This window comes from Scyliorhinus torazame, chromosome 8 (genome assembly GCF_047496885.1).
Source record: "Scyliorhinus torazame isolate Kashiwa2021f chromosome 8, sScyTor2.1, whole genome shotgun sequence".
In the NCBI taxonomy this organism is placed as follows: Eukaryota; Metazoa; Chordata; class Chondrichthyes; order Carcharhiniformes; family Scyliorhinidae; genus Scyliorhinus; species Scyliorhinus torazame.
The window spans coordinates 217,820,955-217,845,350 of NC_092714.1; the positions used below are offsets into that span (position 1 = coordinate 217,820,955).

The 24,396-nt window shown below is 48.7% G+C and overlaps 1 protein-coding gene across 3 annotated transcripts in view; it reads left to right on the forward strand.

Moving 5' to 3' along the window:
- Positions 1-24,396, forward strand: part of LOC140428374 (cadherin-4-like) — a 1,038,564-nt gene that overhangs the window by 576,787 nt on the left and 437,381 nt on the right. For all 3 annotated transcript variants that reach the window (XM_072514764.1, XM_072514766.1, XM_072514765.1), the window contains 2 exons: positions 12,029-12,258; positions 20,059-20,232. In XM_072514764.1, coding sequence (XP_072370865.1) covers positions 12,029-12,258; positions 20,059-20,232 — 404 coding nt within the window. The remainder of the gene's footprint in view (positions 1-12,028; positions 12,259-20,058; positions 20,233-24,396) is intronic.

A 24,396-nucleotide genomic window follows, 5' to 3' on the forward strand; every position in this document is an offset into this window, starting at 1 on the left:
TACTACACCCCCCATACCTCACACCCAACCTAACGCAAGGAACATCACCCGAAAATAGACACCCTAACGAGCAGTCGCGAGCCATCCCACGGCCCACCCCCCCCACAATAACCCCGCATGCACTGCAAAGAGTATAACCAACAGAGTGCAATACAATATAAAACTATACCCTCAATACCAAAGGGCACCCCCTCTGAAAAATACAGCAATTTAACTTCAATACAAAAATACAAAATAATACACAAAATGTACAAAAATCTTTCCCAATCGGCAAACAGAAACAGGTAACAAAATTCAACAGAGCCAGAATTTCCACCCACGATTCTTTTTCAGCCTTCCCCCAGCTTATGTTCCTTAATAAAATCATTTGCATCCGCCGGAATCCCAAAGTAAGATTCCCGGCCCTCGAAAGTGTCCCAAAGTCTGGCCAAGTAGAGCACCCCAAACCGGATTTTGAACCGATACAACATTGCCTTACCCTTGTTGAGCTCCGCACCAAAGTCCTCATGAATAAAAATTTGGTTTCCTTCCCAATTGCAATCCTGCTGCGCTCTGGCCCACCTGAGAATCTTTTCCTTGTCCTGGAACTTGTGCATATGCACAATAACCACCCACAGTAGCTCCCCCGCTCTTGGCCTCTGGCTCAGGGACCCATGGGCCCAATCCACCTCTGGGCCCTTGACCAGGACCTTCTCGTCCACCAATCTCACCTGCACCTCATGATGTAGCCCGTTGCATGTGTTCCCTCCAATCTCTCCGGTTGGTCCACAATCCTCAGATTTTGCCACCTGGATCTGTTTTCCAGGGCCTCCACATTGCTCGCAGTCTTGCACATCCCCGAAGGATCGCCATCTCTGCTTCCAGCATCACAATCCGGTCTCTCTGATCAGACACCGCCTTCTACACCTCCTGGATCATCGCCCCCTGCACCTCCAGGCTTTTCTCCACCCACTCCAAAGTCCCACGAAGAGGTGTCACTGCCCACTCAATTGCTTTTGACCAGTCGCTCTGCATTTCTTAACGCTGCTGCCGAAATTCGGCCTTAATGAAGCTCATTAACTGCTTCATTGGCAGCTTTCCAGATGAAGACGACCCTTCCCCTTCCACTATTTTTACAATTGATGCTGCGCCACAAGTCTCCTCCAACTCCTTATCCAGGGCTCTCACTGTCTTCTGTCAAATTTGGTAACCCGTAGACATGCCCAGCCGAGGGAGAACTAATCCCCCTCCACTCTCTGCACAACGTTTCCACAAAAGTTCCTCAATGTTCGAGGCCAAGGGGCCAAAACCAATGCCTTCAAGCAGGAAGTACTCTGTGTGCGAACACTCACTCTATGGCCGCCACCGGCAGGTCTTGTGAACTTATCAACAAAAACATAATTGAGTGCATTAAATGGATGAATTTAATGATGCAGTTATGTTAGTATTTTCACTCCAAGGCTTTGTTGTTGTTGAACTATATATTTAATCTTGGAACACCATGGGCGGGATTCTCCGACCCCCTACCGGGCCAGAGAATTGCCGGGGGGGGGGGGGGGGCGGTGTGAATCCCGCCCCGACACCGGCAGCAGGATTCTCCGGCACCGGTTTTTCGGCGGGGGCAGGAATCACGTCGTGCCGGTCGGGGACCGTTGGCAGTGGCCCCCGTCGGCGATCCTCCGCTCCGCGATGGGCCGAGTGGCCGCCCGTTTTTGGACAGTCCCGCCGGTGTAAATCAAACAAGGTCCTTACCGGCGGGGCCTGGCTCTGTGGGCGGCTTGCAGAGTCCTCGGGGGGTGGGGGGGGGGGGGGGGGGGAGTGGGGGGGGATCTGGCCCGGGGGGCCTGGCCCGCGATTGGGGCCCATCAATCTGCGGGCGGGTCTGTGCCGTGGGGGCACTCTTTCCCTCCGCGCCGGCCGCAGTAAGGGTCTGCCATGGCCGGCGCGAAGAAGAACCCCCCTGCGCATGCGCTAGGATCACACCAGAATACGCCAGCGCTCCCGCACATAAGCCAACTCACACCAGCCGGCGAAGTCCCTTCAGCGCCGGTTGGCGAGGCGCCAATCCCGCCGACCTAGCCCCGGAAGGTGCGGAGGATTCTGCACCTTCTGGGCGGCCCGACGCCGGAGTGGTTCACGCCACTGTTTGGCGCCGGTACGGCCTGCACGCCGGATACCGGAGAATCCCGGCCCATGTTTAGTACAAATAGCCAGCCAGAGTAACCCTAGAAATGATGGCTAGAGTCACTAGATTGGGGGTATTCAAGATGGAACAGTGTTCCAAGAAGTTGTGATTATATGGTTGCAAACCTTCAATTTTAAAAGCTTGAAGTTTGTAGGAATAAGAGAAGGTTAGAGGCAATGAATAATTCTCAGCTTTTGAGATCCCAGGAAAGAATGAAATGTGAGTAGAAGATGATGCAATTATTCCTGATTTCAACACAGTGCAAATGTAAGGATGCGGGTTTGTGTGCAGGATGATACATTTGGAGTTCAGTTGAAACACCAGAGGAATGTTTCGAGGCACAGTGGCCACAGTAGTATCAATCAGTCGAGACCCAGGGAAGAAAGACTGTGACAGATACAGGAAGCTTGCAGACTGAAGATGAGGCAGAGAGGCTGCCCATCAAATGAAAAGCTTTTCCCTGTTTCCTCCCAGAATTACAAGAGGTTTACCTAGAGCAGTCTTTCCAGAATCCAGGGCCATATTCAACCAGAAGATTTGGTCGTCATAAAGGGAATGGTGAGGTGAAATGAAAGATTTAGCATGGAAGTGAAAGCCACTGGGCTGGTTTCTCCATCAGCGGGATCAACCAGTTCGCCGACAGCACACTCACGCCCGCATATTTCCCAACGGTATGGGGGTGCACACAATGGGAAACCCCATTGACCAGCTACGGGTCGGAGAATCCCGCTGCCGGCGGGGGCACACCGCACCAGAAAATGGGTGCAATGGGACCGCGGATCCCCCCCACTGTCAGTACTGATCGCTCAGACCGACTGAGGTGCAAGTGTCTGGGCTGGTGGAGGGTGCTGTTAATTTATATGACAATGCAATCTCCGAGGTGCTTTCATCCTCCGATTCTGTTGGTAATTGCTGCCTACGCAGAGACTGTTGGCCCCCGAAGATGACCCTGTGGGAGACATAAGGGAGCATTGGCATGCATCCCTTGAAGCTCGAGATGTTAGAATGGTTTCACTCTCCCTGTAGTGAAACCTAATTTCTTTGTCTCCTGTGGGTGACATCCTTGCCATTTGAAATACCTACTCCTTGAAGCGTGTGAGGACCACAATCTGCACCTTCCTTCCTTCCAGGTATGTCCTCTCTGCTTCATTGATGTTCCTCTCTCATTTTGCCTGAAAAGTGAAGAACAATGACTTTAGTGCTAGGCCTCCCTCTCTGCATTTAGGCTTTCAATCACTGGCGGCATTACAGACTGTACCCCAGCCCCCTGTCCAGCATCACTTGGGCTCTGGCCTACGCGACCTATGTCAGTGTGTCAGGGAGGCACTACAGCACAACAATCTCGCTGTGGTAAACCACGTTATTGCATTATATGTATTGTATTGTATTGTGCATGCTTGTGCATGCCAGCGCTTGGCCAGGCTGGCTCCGCCTGTGGCTCCTACCCTCGGGCTTATGTATAACGGTGGCAAGTCTCCGCCTCTGACCCAGTTCGGGTCCAGAGGCAGGAGGCTTGCTGTTTAGTGTATTAAAGCATCACTCGTCGTGTGTTATTGATGGTGTATCAATTTAATACACTAAACTCCTAAAGATGAACTCATCACTCAAGCCTGATCGTTTGGAGCTGGACTCACAGGCAGCCGATGCTACAGAAACGTTTGAACACTGGCTAAGCTGCTTTCAGGCGTCCCTCGCATCCTTCAACGAAGACCTCACAAACCTCCAGAAGAAGCAGGTCCTCCACGCACGGGTGAGCCCAAGAGTCTTTCCCCTCATCAGGGCCGCCCCCTCCTATGCGGAAGCAATAAGACTGCTAAAAGGACAATACGTGAAATCTGTTAACCAGGTATACGCTAGGCATCTCCTCGCCACGAGACGGCAACGCCTTGGGGAATCACTCGCGGAATTCCTATGTGCCTTGCGCGTCCTTTGCTGGAACTGTGATTGGCGGGCGATATCGGCTACCCAGCACACGGAGCTGCTGATCAGGGACGCTTATGTCGCGGGCATGAACTCTAACTATATCTGCCAGCGATTACTAGAAGGGGGACACTCGGCCTCCCAGAGACATGGGGGCCTACACTCCAACTCGCTGGAGGTGGCCTCCCAGAACATGGGGGCCTACACCTCCGACCGCGCGGCACCCTCATTGGCCTCGTGGGCGCAGCCATCAACCGACCCGGGTGCGACACCAGCCTGCGCCGCGCCGCAGCCCACCAACGCCGGAGGCCCGAGGTGCTACTTCTGCGGCGAGGGTAATCACCCCAAACAGCGCTGCCCGACACGGAACGCAACTTGTAATGGCTGTGGGAAGAAGGGCCACTTCGCAAAAGCCTGCCAGGCCCAATCACCCCCTAAATCTTCTAGGCCCAGCAGCGCTGCCTGCTGCCGATCGGGGCCACGCCCAGCTGCCATGCCACCCGCAATGTGCGACCCATGGGCGCCGCCATCTTTAATTTCGGCCAACACGTATGACCCACGGGGGCCGCCATCTTGGATGCCATCGCCGCTGATATCAGCCATGTGCGACCCATGGGGCCGCCATTTTGGATGCCATAACAGATGCCACCAGCCATGCGCGACTCATGGGGGCCGTCATCTTGGGACCACTCCACAGCCTCCCGGGAACCCAGCTCACCCGACCGTACGCTGGCCGCGCTACCTGCAACCGGCCTACCGACCGCCTTCCGACACTCGCCTCCGTCACACTCGACTAGTCCTGGCTGCACCACCTCGCGAAGTCCACAATGACCGTCCGGATCAATGGCCTGCCTTTTCGACTCCGGGAGCACAGACAGCTTCATACACCCAGATACGGTAAGGCGCTGCTCCCTCCCCATCATACCCGCGACCCAGAAAATCTCTCTGGCTTCCGGATCCCACGCAGTAGAAATCCGGGGGTACTGTGTCGCGACCCATACTGTACAAGGCGTATAGTACACTAACTTTAGGCTCTACGTCCTCCCCCATCTCTGCGCTGCCCTATTACTGGGGCTCGACTTCCAGTGCCATCTCCAGAGCCTTACCTTAAAGTTCGACGGACCCCTGCCCCCCCTCACCGTCTGTAGCCTCGCGACACTTACGGTCGCCCCACCTTCCCTCTTCGCAAACCTCACCCCGGACTGTAAGCCCGTCGCTACCAGAAGCAGACGCTCCAGTGCCCAGGACAGGGCCTTTATCAGGTCGGAGGTCCAGCGACTCCTGTGAGAGGGGATCATTGAGGCTAGTAATAGCCCCTGGAAAGCCCAAGTGGTGGTCGGCAAGAATGGGGAGAAGCACCGGATGGTCATCAATTTTAGCCAGACCATTAACCGGTACACGCAGCTCTGTGCGTACCCCCTCCCCCGCATATCTGACACGGTCAATCAGATTGCGCAGTATCGAGTCTTCTCTACAGTCGACTTGAAGTCCGCGTACCACCAGCTCCCGATTCGCCCGGAGGACCGCCAACACACTGCCTTCGAGGCAAATGGCCGCCTCTACCACTTCCTCTTTGGCGTCACCACCGGGGTCTCCGTCTTCCAAAGGGAAATGGACCGAATGGTTGACCAGTACGGGCTGCGGGCCACGTTCCCGGACCTAGACAACATCACCATCTGCGGCCATGACCAGCAGGACCATGACGAGAACCTCCGCCGCTTCCTCCACACCGCTAAACCCCTGAATCTAACCTATAATCGAGAGAAATGTGTCTTCCGCACAACCCGCCTAGCCATCCTCGGCTACGTCGTGGAACACGGAGTCCTAGGGCCCGACCCCTCCTGGAACTCCCCCTTCCCCACTGCCCCAAGGCCCTGAAGAGATGCCTGGGATTCTTCTCGTACTATGCCCAGTGGCTCCCCAATTATGCGGATGAGGCCCGTCCACTGATCAAATCCACCATTTTTCCCCCGGTCGGCTGAGGCCCGACTGGCCCTCAATCGCATCAAGGCAGGTATTGCCAAAGCCACGATGCACGCTGTGGACGAGTCCATCCCATTCCAAGTGGAGAGCGATGCGTTGGACTGTGCTCTGGCCGTTACCCTCAACCAGGCGGGCAGGCCCGTGGCTTTCTTCTCCCGTACCCTCCATGCCTCTGAAATTCTACACTCCTCCGTCGAAAAGGAAGCCCAAGCCATCATAGAAGCTGTGAGACATTGGAGGCATTACCTGGCCGGCAGGCGATTCACTCTCCTCACTGACCAACGGTCGGTTGCTTTCATGTTCAATAACACACAGCAGGGCAAGATCAAGAATGACAAGATTCTGAGGTGGAGGATCGAGCTCTCCACCTACAGCTACGATATCTTGTATTGACCTGGGAAACTCAATGAGCCCCCAGATGCCCTCTCCCGCGGTACATGTGCCAGCGCACAAGAAGACCGACTCCGACCTCTGTCACCAGGGGCTCACCCGTTTTTTCCACTTCATCAAGGCTCGCAACCTGCCTTACTCCATCAAGGAGGTCAGGTCCGTGACCAGGGACTGCCAGCTCTGCACGGAGTGCAAACCGCACTTCGATCGGCCAGACAGAGCACATATGGTAAAGGCCTCCTGCCCCTTTGAGCGCCTCAGCATGGACTTCAAAGGGCCCCTCCCCTCCATTGACTGTAACGTGTACTTCCTCAACATCGTTGGCGAGTACTCCAGATTCCCATTCGCCATCCCATGCCCTGACATGACCTCTGCCTCCGTTATCAAGACCCTGCACAGTCTTTTCACCCTGTTCGGGTTCCCTGCCTACATCCACAGTGATTGGGGCTCCTCCTTTATGAGCGACGAGTTGCGTCAGTTCCTGCTCAGCAAAGGCATCGCCTTCAGGAGGACGACCAGCTATAACCCCCGGGGAAAAGGACAGGTGGAGAGGGAGAACGCGACGGTCTGGAAAGCCGTCCTTCTGGCCCTACAGTCAACAAATCTCCCAGTCTCCCACTGGCAGAAGGTCCTCCCCGATGCGCTCCAGTCCATCCGGTAGCTCCTATGTACAGCCACTAACGAGACTCCTCACGAGAGTATGTTTGCCTTCCCTAGGAAGTCCACCTCAGGGGTCTCGCTCCCGTCCTGGCTGGCAGTCCCAGGGCCTGTCCTTCTCCGGAAACATGCTAGAAGCCATAAAACCAACCCCCTCGTCGAGAAGGTCCTGCTCCTCCATGCAAACCCCCAATATGCCTACGTGGCACACCAGGACGGGCAGCAGGACACAATCCCCTTCGGGATTTGGCACCTGCAGGTTCCCCGGCAACCATCACTACTACCCCCCCTCCCTACACCGTCTTCCCCCACCCCTACCCACCTCCCTCACGAGCTGACACCCACGGGCCCACCAGCATCACGCAACACCACCTCCGCCCATACACCGCCCCCCCCTTTGCCAATTCAACATCTGGGTGAAGAAGAAGAAGACAGCATGCTCCCGGACGCGCAGGTCTCGACGCCAGCGCCCACAGCATAGTCGGGACTGAGGCAATCACGACGGAAGGTCAAGGCCCCTGACAGACTTGACCTTTAAGACCACTTCAACCCCGCCGGGGGTGAATGTGGTAAACCACGTTATTGCATTCTATTAATTGTATTGTACTGTGCATGCTTGTGCATGCCTGGGCTTGGCCAGGCTGGCTCCGCCTGTGGCTCCTACCCTCGGGCTTATGTATAAAGGTGGCAAGTCTCCACCTCCGACCCAGTTCGGGTCCAGAGGCAGGAGGCTTGCTGTTGAGTGTATTAAAGCCTCAGTTACGTTCATCACTCGTCGCGTATTATTGATGGTGTATCACTCCCATGGTGAACAGCATTCTGTGTGCCCTCAGGATGCTCCACTCCCTAGCACCCTGATAACTGTTGACTGGGAGGCATACCAGCTCTGTCTCTCTCGTTACTCCCTGCCAGACTCAATGATGCATTTAGGATAATGCACTCAGGTTCTTTGCAACTCTTTTCTACTGCTGGCCTTGTTGACCTCCTCCAGCCATGTCCCTCTTGATCAGTCATGGTAGCCTCCCGTGACCACTGGAAAGAAAATGTACCTGTGGGCTGTAACCATTACCAGCATAACCTAGAGTGATTCATCAGAAGTACAGGCGGGCTGACTTGGTCCGCTCTGCCCACTGTCCTCGCACTACTTCAGCCTTCATTAGCTGGATGAATAGCAGCCTCAGCAATGTATGCCGCTTGTCCATTAAATCAGGTCTACTTCTCTCCTGATCCTGCCTGCCTCCCACCTTCACCGCTACTAATTGGGCCGTAAACACGATTTATTGAAAATGAGGAGATTTGCATCCAAAAATTGTGTCGGATGCGCATTCTCCCATCAATACAGGGCTGGGACCCAGAAGTCGTAATGACACTGGGGTCCTGACCCAGGAACTGAAATCCTCAAGATGTGATTCAGCTAATGAGAGATTAGAAATTAATCATTTTCAGGATGTGTAGTTTAGAGGAAATAGATAAACGGATGCACCAGTAATGAGTTGCTAGAGATGGTTAACAGGAGGTCATTGATTTGAAGAAGAAATGGAACAGGAGAGTTAACAAAGCACAGGGAACCATAAATTAACAGGAAAAATAGATGAGCCATCAACAGCAGCGCAGATGGTGATTTTGAAAGAAACTAGAAAGCTGTGAATGCAGCAGGTATGATGATGCCAGGACTTGTCCAAGATTTTTGAGATGCCCAAGGTCAAGGAAGGTGATTCATTAAAGTGGTGTACATAGTCCCTGTGTACATAGCATATGTACAGTGACATTACAAAGAGGTGGCCATGCAGTAACCCATACTAGTGATATGGTTTAGGCCAGAACTTTAATTGCCATGGAATATTTGAGAATTAACACCAGCTTTTATAACCTTAAAAAGTACAGATGTAAAGACAATGAAATGTTTGTTCACCTTTTTGTAAAGATGAGCCAGAGCAAATGTTCACATTGAAGGGAACTGATTTGGGATTGATTTGAGGTTGATAAAATAGCATAGGGCAAGGGTAAGGAAGGGGTATCATGACATCCAGAGAGCAAAAGACTGAGCTGATCTGGCAGGGAGAAAACTTGACATTGGTCATTAGCCCAAATGTAGTGATGTTCTTTAGCTGAATATGCAGCATTTCAATATTGTGTGGGCAATATTGCTAAAATGTTGCCCGGAGGTTTACAAAAGCGATCAAAGTGAGACCTTAAAATGCCAGAATTAGCAAACTGAATGCATAATATTAAGCTTCAGCTCACATCTTTAATCCATGCCAGCACTGTGCTGACTAATCTCAGTATATCAATGGTTGTTTCATCAATTCAGTCAATGCCTCAGAAAGCAATAGGCCTTCACCGTAACAACAGTGACTGTAGGTCACTTCATTGCATCATTCCCAGGGCTATGTCTTATCTTTCACATTCATCTGTTACCAATAGAGCTTTTTCTGTCAAATCAGCAGGAAATAGTTAAAACCTAACTTCAGAAGAGATGAGACTGCATTTGAGATTCTCGTCCAATGATTCAATAATTGAACTTATTGTCATGTTAATCCGAAAAGGGCTGATTAAAGATGAAAGCCTTTGTAAATCAGTTGTTATATTATATTGAAAGTACAGATGTGTGGTGTCTTTAACTATGTACCTGATTAATGTGAATTTGTTACATCCCTTCTTAAGTATATTTAACAAGTCAGGTTTAATTAATTTAGGATAGTGATGCATCCCTTGTCTAATTCATTCATCTTTGGTAATGGAACTGTTTAAACAGTAAATGGAAGCAACTTCCCTTAACTGACTGGGAGATTTCTTTCATGCAACTCACACATCTAAGTAAGGATAGAACAAAGAACAATACAGCACAGGAAAAGGCCCTTCGGCCCTCCAAGCTTGCGCCGATCACGCGTCCTATCTAGACCACCCGCCTATATCCTTCTATACCCAATCTGTTCATGTGCCTATCCAGATAAGTCTTAAAAGTCGCTAACGTATCTGCCTCACCACACTAGGCAGTGCATTCCTGGCCATCACTGCCCTCTGTGTAAAAAAACTTTCCCCGCACGTCTCCAATTAACCTTTCCCCCCTCACTTTGAACTTGTGCCCCCTTGTGATTATCATTTCCGCCCCGGGAAAAAAGTCTCCGACTGTTAACCCTATCTATATCCCTAATAATTTTATAAACCATCAGGTTGCCCCTCAGCCTCCGTCTCTCTAGGGAGAACAATCCCAGTTTATCCAATCACTCCTCATAGCTAATGCCGTCCATACCAGGCAACATTCTGGTAAACTTTTTCTGACCTCTCTCCAAAGCCTCCACATCCTTCTGGTAGTGCAGTGACCAGAATTGGACACAGGATTCCAAATGTGGCCTAACCAACGTTTGATATAATTGTAACATAATTTTCGATCTTTTATACTCGATACCTCGTCCTATGAAGGCAAGTCCAGATGCGTTCTTTACCACCATTTCCACCTGTGCTGCCACTTTTAAGGATCTGTGGACCTGCACGCCCAGATCTCTCTGTGTCTCTATGCTCCTGATGATTCTGCCATTTATTTTATAACTCCCACCTGAATTGGATCTACCAAAATGCATCACCTCGCATTTGTCCGGGTTTAATTACATCTATCAATACTCCACCCAATTTTGCAGCCTATCTATATCCTGTTGTGTTCTCTGACAATCTTAATCACTATCCGCAACTCCTGCAATCTTAGTATCATCAGCTAGGTCCAATAAAATCCCCTCTCTCGTCGGACTATGCATATATTGTTCCAAGAAACCTTCTTGGACACACTTAACAAATTCCATCCAGACCCCTAGCCCCAAAGGATTTCCAGTCAATATGAGGAAAATTAAAGTCTCCTACTACAACAACCCTATTATTTCTATATCTATCCAGAATCTGCTTGCATACCTGTTCCTCGACTTCCGTGGGCTATTGGGAGGCCTGGAGTACACTCCCATCATAGTGACTGCCCGCTTCCTGTTTCTGAGCTCTACCCACACTGCCTCGTTACCTGATTTTTCCATGGTGTCCTCACATGTATAGCTGTAATATCTTCCCTAACTAGTATTGCAACTCCCCCACCTCTTTTACCTTCCTCCCTGTCTCGCCTAAAACACCTATATCCTGGAATATTTAGCTGCCAGCCCTGCCCCTTTAACCAAGTCTCCTTTACAGCAACCACATCCAAGTTCCGCGCGTAAATCAAGGTTTTAAGTTCATCTATTTTACCTGTTATACTTCGTGCATTGAAGCAGATACACTCCAGACCTCCAGTCCCACTGAGTTCGACCTCCCCCAGCCTATCCTTCCTCTTAGCCAGCCTGACCCTGCTACCATGCTCATCCACAGTCTCTACACTTGCTGGCTTACTGTCCTGACTCCAAATTAGTTTAAATCCACCCGAACCATACTAGCAAACCTCCCAGCCAGGATATTGGTGCCCCTCCCGTTCATGTGTAATCCGTCCTTCTTGTACAGGCCCCACCTTCCCTGGAAGACATCCCAGTGATCCAAAAAAGTGAAGCCCTCCCTCCTGCACCAGTTCTTTAGCCACGTGTTCAACTGCACTATATCCCTGTTGCTAAGGATGTGGGGATAAAGTGGACTGAGAAATGCATTCTTTGCAGTTTATGAGGAATAGATATTTCCATTCATTGATACTGTAGCGAATGTATTTTTTTGAAGGAAGAGAAGCTTCTGGTCCAAGATCTCATGGGACAGAGATACAATACAGTCTGCCTGAAAGGTCAAATGTGTTTCAATAAGGGCTGTTAGATCATTTCCTTGACAGGCAGTTTAAGATCAAAAACGTACTGCTTGGAATTAAATGTCTCCGACTTCTGTTTGATTGTCTTTCTTGCTGTGTGCCAATCATGTCGCATCAGCTTCATGTGTCCTTTTTTTCACCTCCTTTTCCAGTGAAATTTGATGACTGTGCTGGGAATCTGGGAATTCAGTATGGAAGCAGTGACCCTGACTTCAAGGTGGGGACAGATGGCACCTTGTATGCAGCCCGCTCAATGCAGATCCCCTCAAAGCAAGTAAAGTTTGCAGTGACTGCCAGGAATGCCGGGACCCAGGAGAAATGGGAAACAATGGTCAAGCTGCTTGTAAAAACACAGGGAACCTCGATGCACAATGTACAAAAGGTATCAACACCATTTGTTCTGAAGACGTTTCTTAAAAAGCTGATAAAATACTTGCATGTTATTATGTAAATGATTTCTGATGTAGTGTGTTGAATAATACCTTCCAGATGTCTATTCGGCCAGAGGCTGACTGATATTAAAGGCGGGTTTGCAGTTAAGAGGTCGATACCAGCTGGCAGAACTGGCTTTCTGCTGAGTGTAGTGGAAGATGAATTGCTGGTGGTATTTCATGCACATTGGTTTCCTAGTTTTTTAGCTGACTCAAAATGGCAGTAGCAATTACATTTTAAATCATAATGTTATTTTTATTTGTCATTTCAATGCTGGAAAGCAATGAATAGCAAAAGTAAATTTTGAGATTTCAGCTCTTTCATTTCACATCTGCCTTTAATGGTTGACTTTTGTTCTGTTGGTAAAGTCCTTTGAATTAAAATGTTCAAAGTATTGAATGCACACTGATTTTTGTTTTAATTTTTTCATGGGATGTGGGAGTCTCTGACTGTGTCAGCATTTATTGCACATCCGAAATTGCCCTTGAGTGGCTTCATAGAATCCCTCCCACCCCCCTAAAGGGCAGCATGATGGTGCAGTGTTTAGCACTGCTGCCTCACAGCGGCGAGGTCCCAGGTTCGATCCTGGCCCTGGGTCACTGTCCGTGTGGAGTTTGCACATTCTCCCTGTGTCTGCATGGGTCTCACCCCGATAACCCAAAAGATGTGTCGGGTCGGTGGATCGGCCATGCTAAATGCCCCTTAATTCAAAAAAATAATAATTGGATACTCTAAAGTTATAGAAAAAGAAAAATGCATAGAATCCCTAGACCGCTGAAGGTGGCCATTCGGCCCACTGAGTCTGCATTGACCCTATGAAGAGCACTCCACCCATGCCAATTCCCCCACCCTGTCCCAATAACCCCTTAACCTCACCTGCACATCTTTGGATGTGGGGGGAAACTGGAGCTCCAGGACAAAACCCACGCAGACAAGGGGAGAAGGTGCAAACTCCACACAGTCATCCGAGATTGGAACTGAACCCTGATGCTGTGAGGCAGCAGTGTTAACCACTGTGCTCATGTGCTGACTTGATAGACCATTTCAGAAGGCGTTTAAGAGTCAATCACATTGCTCTGGGTCTGAAGTCACCTGCAGGCCAGACCAGCTAAGGATGGAAAATTTCCTTCCCTGAAGGGCACTAGTGAAGCAGATGGGTTTTTATGACAACTGACAATGCCTTCAGATCATTATTAGTTCCATATTTTTATTGAATTCAAATGTCCCTGTCTGTTATGTTGGGACTTGAACCGGGATTCCTGGAGCATTACCCTGGGTCTCTGGATTACTAGTCCAGTGGCAATACCACTTTGCCACCGCAAAAGATCTTCAGAGGGGCATTGCCTTGGTGACAAAGGCAATGGATAACTGATCATCTTTAAAATCATCGGCAGCCTGACATACAGTGCCCCATAGGAATTACATAAGTTATAGATACTAATGTACAAGAGGCCCACCACAGCTCAGTGTTAAAGCAATCTTATTTTTATGATGAATCTCCTGGTTTTGTCCATTGCAGTCGACCAGTTTCTCAAGTGACCTCCCAAAATCAAACAGGTGTATATATAGGGCAAAAAAAAAAACTTGGAGCTTCCCCGCTGCGAACATCTAGCCCAACTGGATAGCTCACGCACTGCCATGGAATCTGGAATTTAACAACAGATCTCATTGCAACAGGAATGGCCCATTTATCTGAATAAATTGGGAACGGCATAGATCTTTTAGGTCTAAAAGTTAACTACCGTTTTGTAGCATTTCTCCATTTGAAGTGAATTTTGTGTTGTAAAAAGTATTGTTCTACTACAAGTGCACACAATTGCCCAGAAATTAGATGAAACCAATTTGAGAAGGACTGTAAGCGCTTTTCAAAGAGTTCTTGTTCAACAGAAACCTTTTATCCACATTAAAGACACTTGAATGATTGCAGGATTTCTGCAAGGTCTGTGCTGACAAAAGCAGATGTCAACTTCTGATGGAATCACCAAAACGATTCTGAGGTTTAAAAATAGCATTTACAGCAGACACTCGGAGCAAGGAAGAAATATGTTGTCCCAGCGTTTTTCTAATCTCTTCCCGAACATGGATCATAATCCCCAATGGTTTGACAAACATGTTGATTGTGTCTGTTCTTCAGGCAGAAGAAAATATCTTGGTTAACGTCCTGCAAAAACAAGTTGTACTTGGGTGTTGCAACAGTTTAATGGTCTAAAAATGTAAAATAAAATATTGTATTCAGATGCAATGATCTGTACATTATTTACGTTTATATATTTTATATTTTTATTTATTGATGCTGAAACTCCATGGTATTAATTTTCATTGAATTATTTTTCAAACCATAAAAGGATATTTAGAAATATTTTTATTTGGTTGTAGTTGATTTTGGCCATTTAAAAAAAAAAGTATAAAATAGAATTGATTAACTCAGCCGAATTAAATGGAGCCTATTTAATGTTTAAGTCTTTTTTGACTTGTGGCCCTTATACATATTTGTGATTAAGCACGAGAATTGACTGAGAAGTCCCTCAAACAAATTCTGTCATCCTGGGGGTGATTCTCCGATATGGCAGCCAAGTGTCTGCGCCGTTGTGAACGCTGTCGTGTTTCAGGGTGGGAACAGGGCCCGGGCACAAACTATTCTGGCCCCCACAGGGGACCAGCACGGTGCTGGAGCATTTCACGCCGCTCCAGCCTCCGTACGCGTCGCCAAATGGGCGCCATACCAACCCGCGCATGTGAAGTTGGGCCAGCTCAATCCTGCGCATGCGCAGTTGGGCCGCAACATCCTGCGCATGCGCGGGGAACTTCTTACGCGCGCCGACCCCGACCCAACATGGGGTCGGTGTCCAGGGGCCGGCCACGCCGGGAAGTAGGCCTGGGGGGGGAGAGGCCGGCCCGCCGATTGGTGGGCCCCGATCGCAGGCCAGACACCATCGAAGCCCCCCCCCACCCACCCGGTGAGGGAGCCCCCCTTCCTCCCCCACAAATCGCACCCCCCCCAAGCATCCCCCAGAGTTCCCGCCAGCAGCGACCAGGGGTGAATGGCGCTGGCGGGACTTTGAGGTGTCGGAGCGGCCGCTCGGCCCATCCGGGCCGGACAATCGGTGGCCCCGCCTATTCCAGCAGCCCGCTACCGCGGCATGCGAAACCCGCCGGCGCGAATGGCGCCGATTCTCCGCACCTCGGAGAATCACGTGCCGGTGTCGGAGCATTGTGGCGCGGGTGCTCCGATTCTCCGGCACGGGGCTCGACGAATCGCCCCCCATATTCCCAAAACATCTCAATTGTTTGGTATTAAATGGGATGCAGCATCTACTGCACTTTGGATACATTTTTTCTCCCAGTTCCTCCCCCCAACATATCAAATTATGACTAAGGAAGTGAGATATCCAGATTTCCACAGAGTGACAGAGCTATTCCTTGGTCAGCTGAGCAGAAAGTATGTTTGATTGGTTGTAGAGGGAGAATGTTGCTTATGCCTCTTAAAATTAGTTTGGTCTTCACCCTGGGATGAATTGAAGAATGAGTGCCAATGAAGACTAGATTTCAAACCGTGTTTTTTGGTTGTGTGTCCCAGCACATTAATATTGTGGCTATTAGTTGTTTTGGGTATAAGTTTTAGATATAGCCATTGTTGATTCGGTTATAGAAATCAATTCTGATGCAAGATGTGTTGCACCACATAAAGTGAAAACTGAGTTAATGAAAGACATTTCAGAAAGAATGTAAAGATTGCGCAATGTTACCTTATTTTGGTAAACCACATGATTTTGTGAAAATGTTGTACTTGATGAGGTAGCATTATGAATTATTTACTTTTCATTTCAAAGACGAAGTCAAGAATCAGCAGGCAAATATTGCATTATACAGAGCTTTGATGCAAGTGCAGAGAGCTGAGGGAGGGGTAACTGCAAAATATTAGAAGATGCTGATTTGAGATATTACTTGACAGGACTCATGAGACGGAACAATGTATAACGGAAGTATAACCATAACAGGATATCTTTGCACATGTTGAAAGTCAAACGGGGGATTTCAGTGAAAATTGCCTACGCCAGGGTTTTCAAATTTCAGGTTACTACCCACGGGTGGGTTGCGGCTGAATGTCGGTTGGGTCACGGGGCGATCAATTGTGGCATTCCTGCAGTGGTCCCAATTGCGGGAGAAGCTTGCGAAATTTTTCTTGAGAATGGTGGCCTCTGCCGCCTTTTAAATGAGACGAAAATGAGGTTGTGTGCAGTCTTCTCGCCAAAAGCGACAGCAAGGAGCAGGTCCTCAGCCCTGCATGTACACTTGATATCAAGTGCCCTTGCATTTGTCGCCAAATCATGGAGGAGAGCTTCTTCCATTTTTTAGCTGCTCGCAAGCTAGTCAAGAGGACTAATCATTTTCTTACAAGGAAGAGACGGCCAGAGACACAAATAGGCAGTGTACTTACTGACCAGGATAATGGTGGTAGCAGACATGTTGGACATTCAGGGAGTGGAACAAACCCTTTCTGACTGATGAAGGGCATTCCAAGATCCATGGTACTCTCAAATCCACATCTGTCCCCTTAATGGCCCACTGGACCTGAGGCATCTTGATGATCACAGCAAATCCTGCAGCCCGGGCATCTTGGTGGGCTGGTTTAGGCCAACGTGGATGAAGTCAGAGGCCCGAACATACAGTGACCTCTCAAATGCACAGTGGGCTGATGATTGAGTGATCCCACAGAAATCACCGAACGAGCCCTGGACTGACCTGGTGGAAAAGAGGTTCAGGGATACCATGTCCTTTATGGTGTTAGGATACTATTGTCTGCTCTGTGTTACCTTTTTAATTCCTGTGCTTGCTGTCTTTATTCTACAATCTTCTTGCTAGCTGCTGCAAACCTAAAACACCCCTGGTCTAATGGACTAGCCAGGGCATCCCCTTTGGGTTCTGTGGCAGAGTCCATGCTGTCCGTTTGATAGACGTGGCAAGCAGCCAATCGGTGAATCTGAAATTCTGAGCCATCTCTTGTAGCTGTATGTGATTGTAGCCATTCAGAATCTTCCAGAAACAAGGCAGACCATGTGAAAAGCTCCATTTTGTCCTGAATTCTGCAAGAGATTCTGCCAGGAGGCAGCTAGAAATCTGTCCCTCTCTCTCTCTCTCTCTGCCAGGCAATTTAAAAAGCCACCTGGCAGACCTGTAAAGGCACTCCTATTTAAAAGACAGACAGCAGTCAGACCTAGGAAGTGAACTTCTGGAGTGAAAGCTTTTTATTTTAAATTTAGGATACCCAATTTTTTTTCCAATTAAGTGGCAATTTAGCGTGGTCAATCCACCTACCCTGCACATCTTTGGGTTGTGGGGTTTCCTCCCACAGTCCAAAGATGTGCAGGTTAGGTGGATTGGCCATGCTAAATTGCCCTTAGTGTCCAAAATTGTCCTTAGTGTTGGGTGGGGTTACTGGGTTATGGGGATAGGGTGGAGGTGTGCGGTTGGCTAGGGTGCTCCTTCCAAGAGCCGATGCAGACTCAATGGCCTCCTTCTGTACTGTAAATTCCATGAAAACGTCTAGAAACAATTTTTCAGGACAGTATTAGTCGTCATGTTGGAAAATGTGGGTTGATTAGCTGAGACAGCGTGGATTTCTAATGGAAAAATCATGTTTAACAAATTTGCTGGAGTTTTTTGAAGAAGTAACAGAGAAAGCAATGATGTTGCTGTGGTGTACATGGATTTTCAGGAGGCGTTTGATACAGTACCATACAACAGACTTGTGAGAAAGGTTATAGCTCATGGAATAAAATGGGCAGTAGCAACGTGACTACAAAATAGGCTGAATAATCGGAAGCAGAGAGTAATGGACAATATTAATATTTTTCTGAGTGGACAAGATTTGGAGTGGAGTTCCCAGGCGGTCAATAATAGTTTTCCTGATATATATTAATGATCTAGATCTTGGTGTCCAGGGAACAATTTCAAAGTTTGTGGAATATACAAAACTTGGAAACATTGTAAACTGTGTGCACCACAGTGTAGAGCATAAAATTCAAGTTGGTGGATTGGGCAGATAGGTGGGATATGCAGTTCGATGCAGAGAAGTGTGAGGTGATGTATTTTGGTAGAAAGAACATGGACTGACAGTATAAAATAAGATGATGCAGCAGAATCCTGGGTGCATAGGTGCATAGATCATTGAAGGTGGCTGAACAGGTGAAGAGAGCTCGTTAGGCCTCAGCTGGTGTACTCTGTACAATTCTGGGGGCCACACAATACGAAGGATGTGAACACATTGGCAGAAGAGGTTTAGAAGAATGGTTCCAGAGTGAGAAATTTCAGTTGTGGGGACAGATTGAAGGAGTTGGGACAGTTCTCTTTGGAGAGAAGAAGGCTGAGAGGAGACCTGACAGAGGCATTCAAAATCATAAGGGGCAGGACAGAGTAGCTAAGAGGAAACTGTTCCCGCTCATAAAAGGATTGAGAATGAGGGGACATAGATTTGAAGTGATTTGCAAAAGAAGCAAATGCGATGTGAGAAAAATCACAGCGAGTGGATCGGGTCCGGAATGCACTACCTGGTAGTATGGTGGAGGCAGGTTCAATTGAGGTATTCAAGAGGGCATTAGATGATTATGTGAATATAAACAATGTGCAAGGATATAGGGAAAAGGCAGGAAAATGGTACTGAGTCATAATGCTCATTTGGAGAGCTGGTGCAGACACAATGGGCAGAATGACTTCCTTCTGCACCGTAACAATCCTGTGATTCAGAGGACGCAATTCTCCCAGAAGGGAACGAAGTCTGCGAGCGAGCGCGTTTAGCTGTGTGTTTCCTGGCGCTTGCAGTGCCGAGAACTCTGCGCTTTGGTGGGCTGCTTCTCCGGCGCACCGTGGACCTTGGATCATGCCCAGTGAAAACGTTTCTAGCTGACTGATCTGTTATAGATGGAGTTCTCTGTCCCACCGCTGTGGAGTTCTGCTGTGGCATGCTCCCGCCGGCTGCAGCATTCTTCTCCCGGGCAGCAGGCCAATAGCGTCTCCCATTGTGGGCACCCCCATGCCCTCGGGAAATCCGCCGGTGTGATTGCGCTGCCGGCAAAATGGAAGATCCCGCCAACGGAGAATCCAGCCCAAGGTTTTCCAAAGTCATGTGGCTGTTTTTAGAAACTTGCAGAACAGGAAGTGATAAATGCCTTAAAAACAGATCTGTGTCACACATAAAAGAATAACAGATATAATCATAATGAAGAAATAACATGGGGGACGAAGATTGAATCGAATTCGAGGCATATTAGTAAACTGAGGTAGCGATGATTTCTTCGTCCAAATGACACTTTATTAAGGACCGAATCACACAGCTGGTACAATCTTCTGAGTGTGATGTGAATAAATGAACAAAAATCCACATTTGATTTTATTACTGCATTTGAAATACAATGTCTTCTTGCTCCCTAATTTTGAATATCAAATTTATAGTAAATGGTTCACAAGTTTTTGGGAAAACCCTGCTGCTTGAGCCTCGATATCTTCAAAAGCAGTGGTAATTATTGTATAAATGTAACTGTTCCAACATCCAAGTTGACTTATATGTGATAATTTCAGGTCCATGTGTCGATGAAATAGGTGCTAGCAAATTGCATCAAGTTGTTGAGCTGTAATATTTTGATTCATTTTCCTGTGTGAATTTTCTTTAAGTTTGACTGACTGCTAGGGCCATTGTAATAACTGTTTTTCTCAATTCATATCTGAAGAGTTTTGTATTTTATTTCATGAACAGGGTGAGAAGAATAATGTGCCTCCCGAGCCTTCAAAGCAGCTTGATGACACATTGTTTCCATGGCGTCAACATCAGAGCTCCAATGGGCTGAAACGACAGAAGAGAGATTGGGTCATTCCTCCAATCAATGTGCCAGAAAACTCCAGAGGGCCCTTCCCCCTCCAGCTGGTTCGGGTAAGCAGTGAGAGAAAAAGATTGAAATGTTTGTACACAAAATACAATTGTCTTCAGGGATGGGGGGGGTAACATATTCTAAACTCAACTGCAAAAAAATTATTTAATCTTCTAGAAATGAAATGAGGAACTTACTGTTTTTCGTTGACATGGCTTTCTTGCATGAGCTACTAAGTGGCATTATTTGGAAAACGCTCCATGCTTCCCTACGAACATCCTGAAGTTGAATTCATTTAGTCCATTAATTTCCATTTTTGTTTGTCCTCCACTACTTCTAATCAGGAAATATTAATTGAGGTAAATCTGTAATAACAGCTTGTGCTTACTTCATGGTTCGTCACTATCAACAAAATACTCCAAATGCTGAAAATCTGAAATAAAAACAGAAAATGCTGGAAATGCTCAGCACACCCAGCAGCATCTGTGGAGAGATAAACAGAGGTAATGTTTCAACTAGATAATCTCCCATCAGAACTCATGAACTGGAGATCATCGGTTTGAAATGTTAACTGTGTTACTCTCTCTCCACAGATACTGCCCGATATGCTGACCATTTCCAATATTCTGTCTTTATTATGGCTGGGTGTTCAGGTCCTTTCCACAGGAAGGATCTTCCAGTCCTGCTGTAGGGACCCCTCTCCCCACCATGGGTTCCCGGCAGCATGGCCAACGAGCAACGCAAATGCCCATTGATTTCAGCAGGACAGCCGGTGGCCAATGGTGAGTTGCACCCGCCATTGCAAAACCCACCACCGGGGGCGGGCAGGGGTAGAAAATCCTGGCCGATGTTGACTGCTTTAATCTGGGGACAGGCATTTAATGAAAATGATAATTTACCTTGAATTATAGAAAGGAAAGAAAACTGGTAAAAGTTTGCAGAGCCTGTTACTGAAGCGTCTTTGCAAATTTAAAGCGAAGAGAAAATTATATTTGATTTCTTTATTCAAAATTTTTATAAAGTAAAATTACAGGTTTGCAGAGAAAATTAATCAAAAATTTTAAAGCTGTTCAATTGTGCTTTCAGTGCAATTATTTTATTTTAAAAGGATTAACCATTTACAGGGCTAGAAATGCCCCCAACATTTTCAATGCAGCTGGAATGTATCTGCATGAATCATATTCAAGAGAGTTGCATTGGAAAAGACTCACTTGTTTTTATGTCTACCTGCTCCCCTATCTGCTCAGAAGTGCATAACCTTGCATCACCACCTTCTGTCATGGCTTGTCTCTGATGGAAAGGATTCTTTTGTGGAGAATCACTGGTATAAGCCAGCAGCTAACCACTCTGTAGCACAGGATGCCAGAGGTCGTAAACAAATGACCTCATACATTTGCTCTTTGGGCCAGATTTCTCTTTTGACATTTTTTTGAGATAACTATTTAATCCAGATGGTACTTTCTGCACTTGGGAGGTTTTCAATGTGGTACAGGTACGTACCCGCAATGCTGTGAACCAAACAAAGCTCCAACCTCCAAGAGAGGAAAATTTGCTAAATTTACATATCCAAGTTTTCAAATTCATTAACGCGCCCCAATTCAGTATCTGTCCAGCCTCACAGAAGTGAAATTGCTCTAGTGGAAATTGCTAATGTCGATCTTTGTGACTGAGACCCGAGTCAGTCAACATTGACCTCTGCAGTGTTAGACGTAGTCGGCCACTCTACCTCCACTGCAGGACCATCAACATTTATTCCATCTCAATGCAAATTTCAACAAAATGAATTCTCCTGCCTGTTCATGATTCCTCTACTTTTTCTTCATTTACATGTTGTCCACAACAACACTATATGTCAACAAATTCCATCTGGGGTCAGTTTCCATATGCGTGCTGTGTCATGATCCCTGTGGAGATGTATAGCATATAAAAAGGAATACAGTTCCCAGTGACCTGAGATGGTATCACAGGGGCGGCACAGTATAACAGTGGTTAGCACTGTTGCTTCACAACGCCAGGGTCCCAGGTTCGATTCCCGGCTTGGGTTACTGTCTGTGCAGAGTCTGCGCGTTATCCGTGTCTGCGTGGGTTTCCTCCGGGTGCTCCGAATTCCTCCCACAAGTCCAGAAAGATGTGCTTGTTAGGTGAATTGGACATTCTCAATTCTCCCTCAGTGTACCCGAAGAGGCACCAGAGTGTGTCGACGAGGGGATTTTCACAGTAACTTCATTGCAGTGTTAATGCAAGCCTACTTGTGACATTAGTAAAGATTATTATTAGAAGATTGCATTTTAAGTTTTTTTTAATGCAACAAACTAAAATCAATGGAGAATAACATTACTTAGTAGGCGACTGTGGTGAACCACTGTAACAGGGGATGTAAGGTAGGACCGGCACTACAGGTTCGCCGGTAGCTCCTGCCGGCTGGCTCCGCCCACGGAGAACTGTATAAATATGCATGACCTCCAGTGCCCTGCCATTTCGCCAGCTGCAGCAGGAGGCCACGCATCTGACTGTAATAAAGCCACAGTTGTACCCAACTTTAGTCTTTGTGCAATTGATCGTGCATCAATTTATTACAGTCAGATTTTCCACAGAATGGATATCCGAATTAAGCCCGATCGCCTGCAGCTGGATCCACACTCGCCCGATGCCAGAAAAGACTTTACTCACTGGCTAGCATGTTTTGAGGCCTACATCAAGGCTGCGGACCCCGAGCCAACGGAGACTCAGAAGATAAATGTCCTGTACTCCAGACGGAGCTCCAACGTGTTCTCGTTGATCCAAGACGCCACGAATTACACAAAAGAAATGGAACTCATTAAGGAACACCACGCGCAGAAGGTGAACACGCGGCGGGCCCTAATTCCACTCGTCCGGGACTGTGACTGTCAGGCCGCTACGGCCGCCGAACACGCGAATCTCCTCATGCGCGATGCCTTCGTGATGGGGATTGCGTCGGACCGCATCCGAGAACGATTACTGGAAGGGGCCACGCTCGAACTGGCGGAGACGAAAACCTTGGCACTCTCCATGATGGTCGCATCCCGTAACGTAAAATCGTATCCCTCCCACCGCGCTGCCCACCCTTCTACTCCTTCCTACCCCTCCGGGACCCCGCTGACGACCTCCTCAACCGGGGCCCTGCCTTCTGAATATGCCTGCGCCGCACGCCGATCCGCGCACCCTAGGGGTCCCCGCTGCTACTTCTTCGGTCAGCAGAAGCACCCCCGCCAACACTGCCCAGCCCGCACTGCAGTTTGTAAAGCCTGCAGTAAAAAGGGCCACTTCGCGGCGGTGTGCCAGGCCCGTGCACTCGCTGAGATCGCACCCACTATCGCCACCTCCCCCACGCCAGATGCACAATGGGAGCCGCCATCTTCTCCTCCCGGGTCCATGTGCCACCAGTGGGCACCGCCATCTTGTCTCCCTTCGGCCACGTGCGCCCCACGGGCACCGCCATCTTGTCCCGACCCCGCAATGCGTGCACCATGGGCGCCGCCACCATGGGCGCCGCCATCTTGTCCCGACCCCGCAATGTGTGCACCATGGGCGCCGCCACCATGGGCGCCGCCATCTTGTGCCGACCACGCAATGTGTGCACCATCGGCGCTGCCATCTTGTCCCCCACAGGGTCTCTGGACATCCCGACATCGGAACCGCACACGCTCGCCACCCGAAGCATCCGATGTCTACCCGCAGCTCGCTTCGATGACGTTGGACCAATCTCGCCCGCACAACCTGGCCACCGCAGCGACGACGGTTAAAATCAACGGCCACGCGATCTCGTGCCTTTTGGACTCCGGGAGCACCAAAAGCTTTGTTCACCCAGATACGGTAAGGTGCTGCTCCCTCGCGGTCCTCCCTTCCAATCAAAGGATCTCCCTAGCCTCCGGATCCCACTCTGTCCCGATCCGAGGCTTTTGTACAGTCACCCTCACAGTCCAGGGCGTAGAATTTAGTAACTTCCGCCTCTATGTCCTTCCTAATCTCTGCGCTGCACTCCTGTTGGGTCTGGACTTCCAGTGCAACCTCCAGAGCCTCACCCTCAAATTCGGCTGGCCCTTACCCCCCCTTACCGTTTTGCGGCTTTGCGACCCTCAAGGTCGATCCCCCCTCCCTTTTTGCCAATCTAACTGCAGATTGCAAGCCCGTTGCCACTAGGAGCAGACGGTACAGCACCCAGGACAAGACCTTCATCAGGTCTGAAGTCCAGCGGCTGCTTAAGG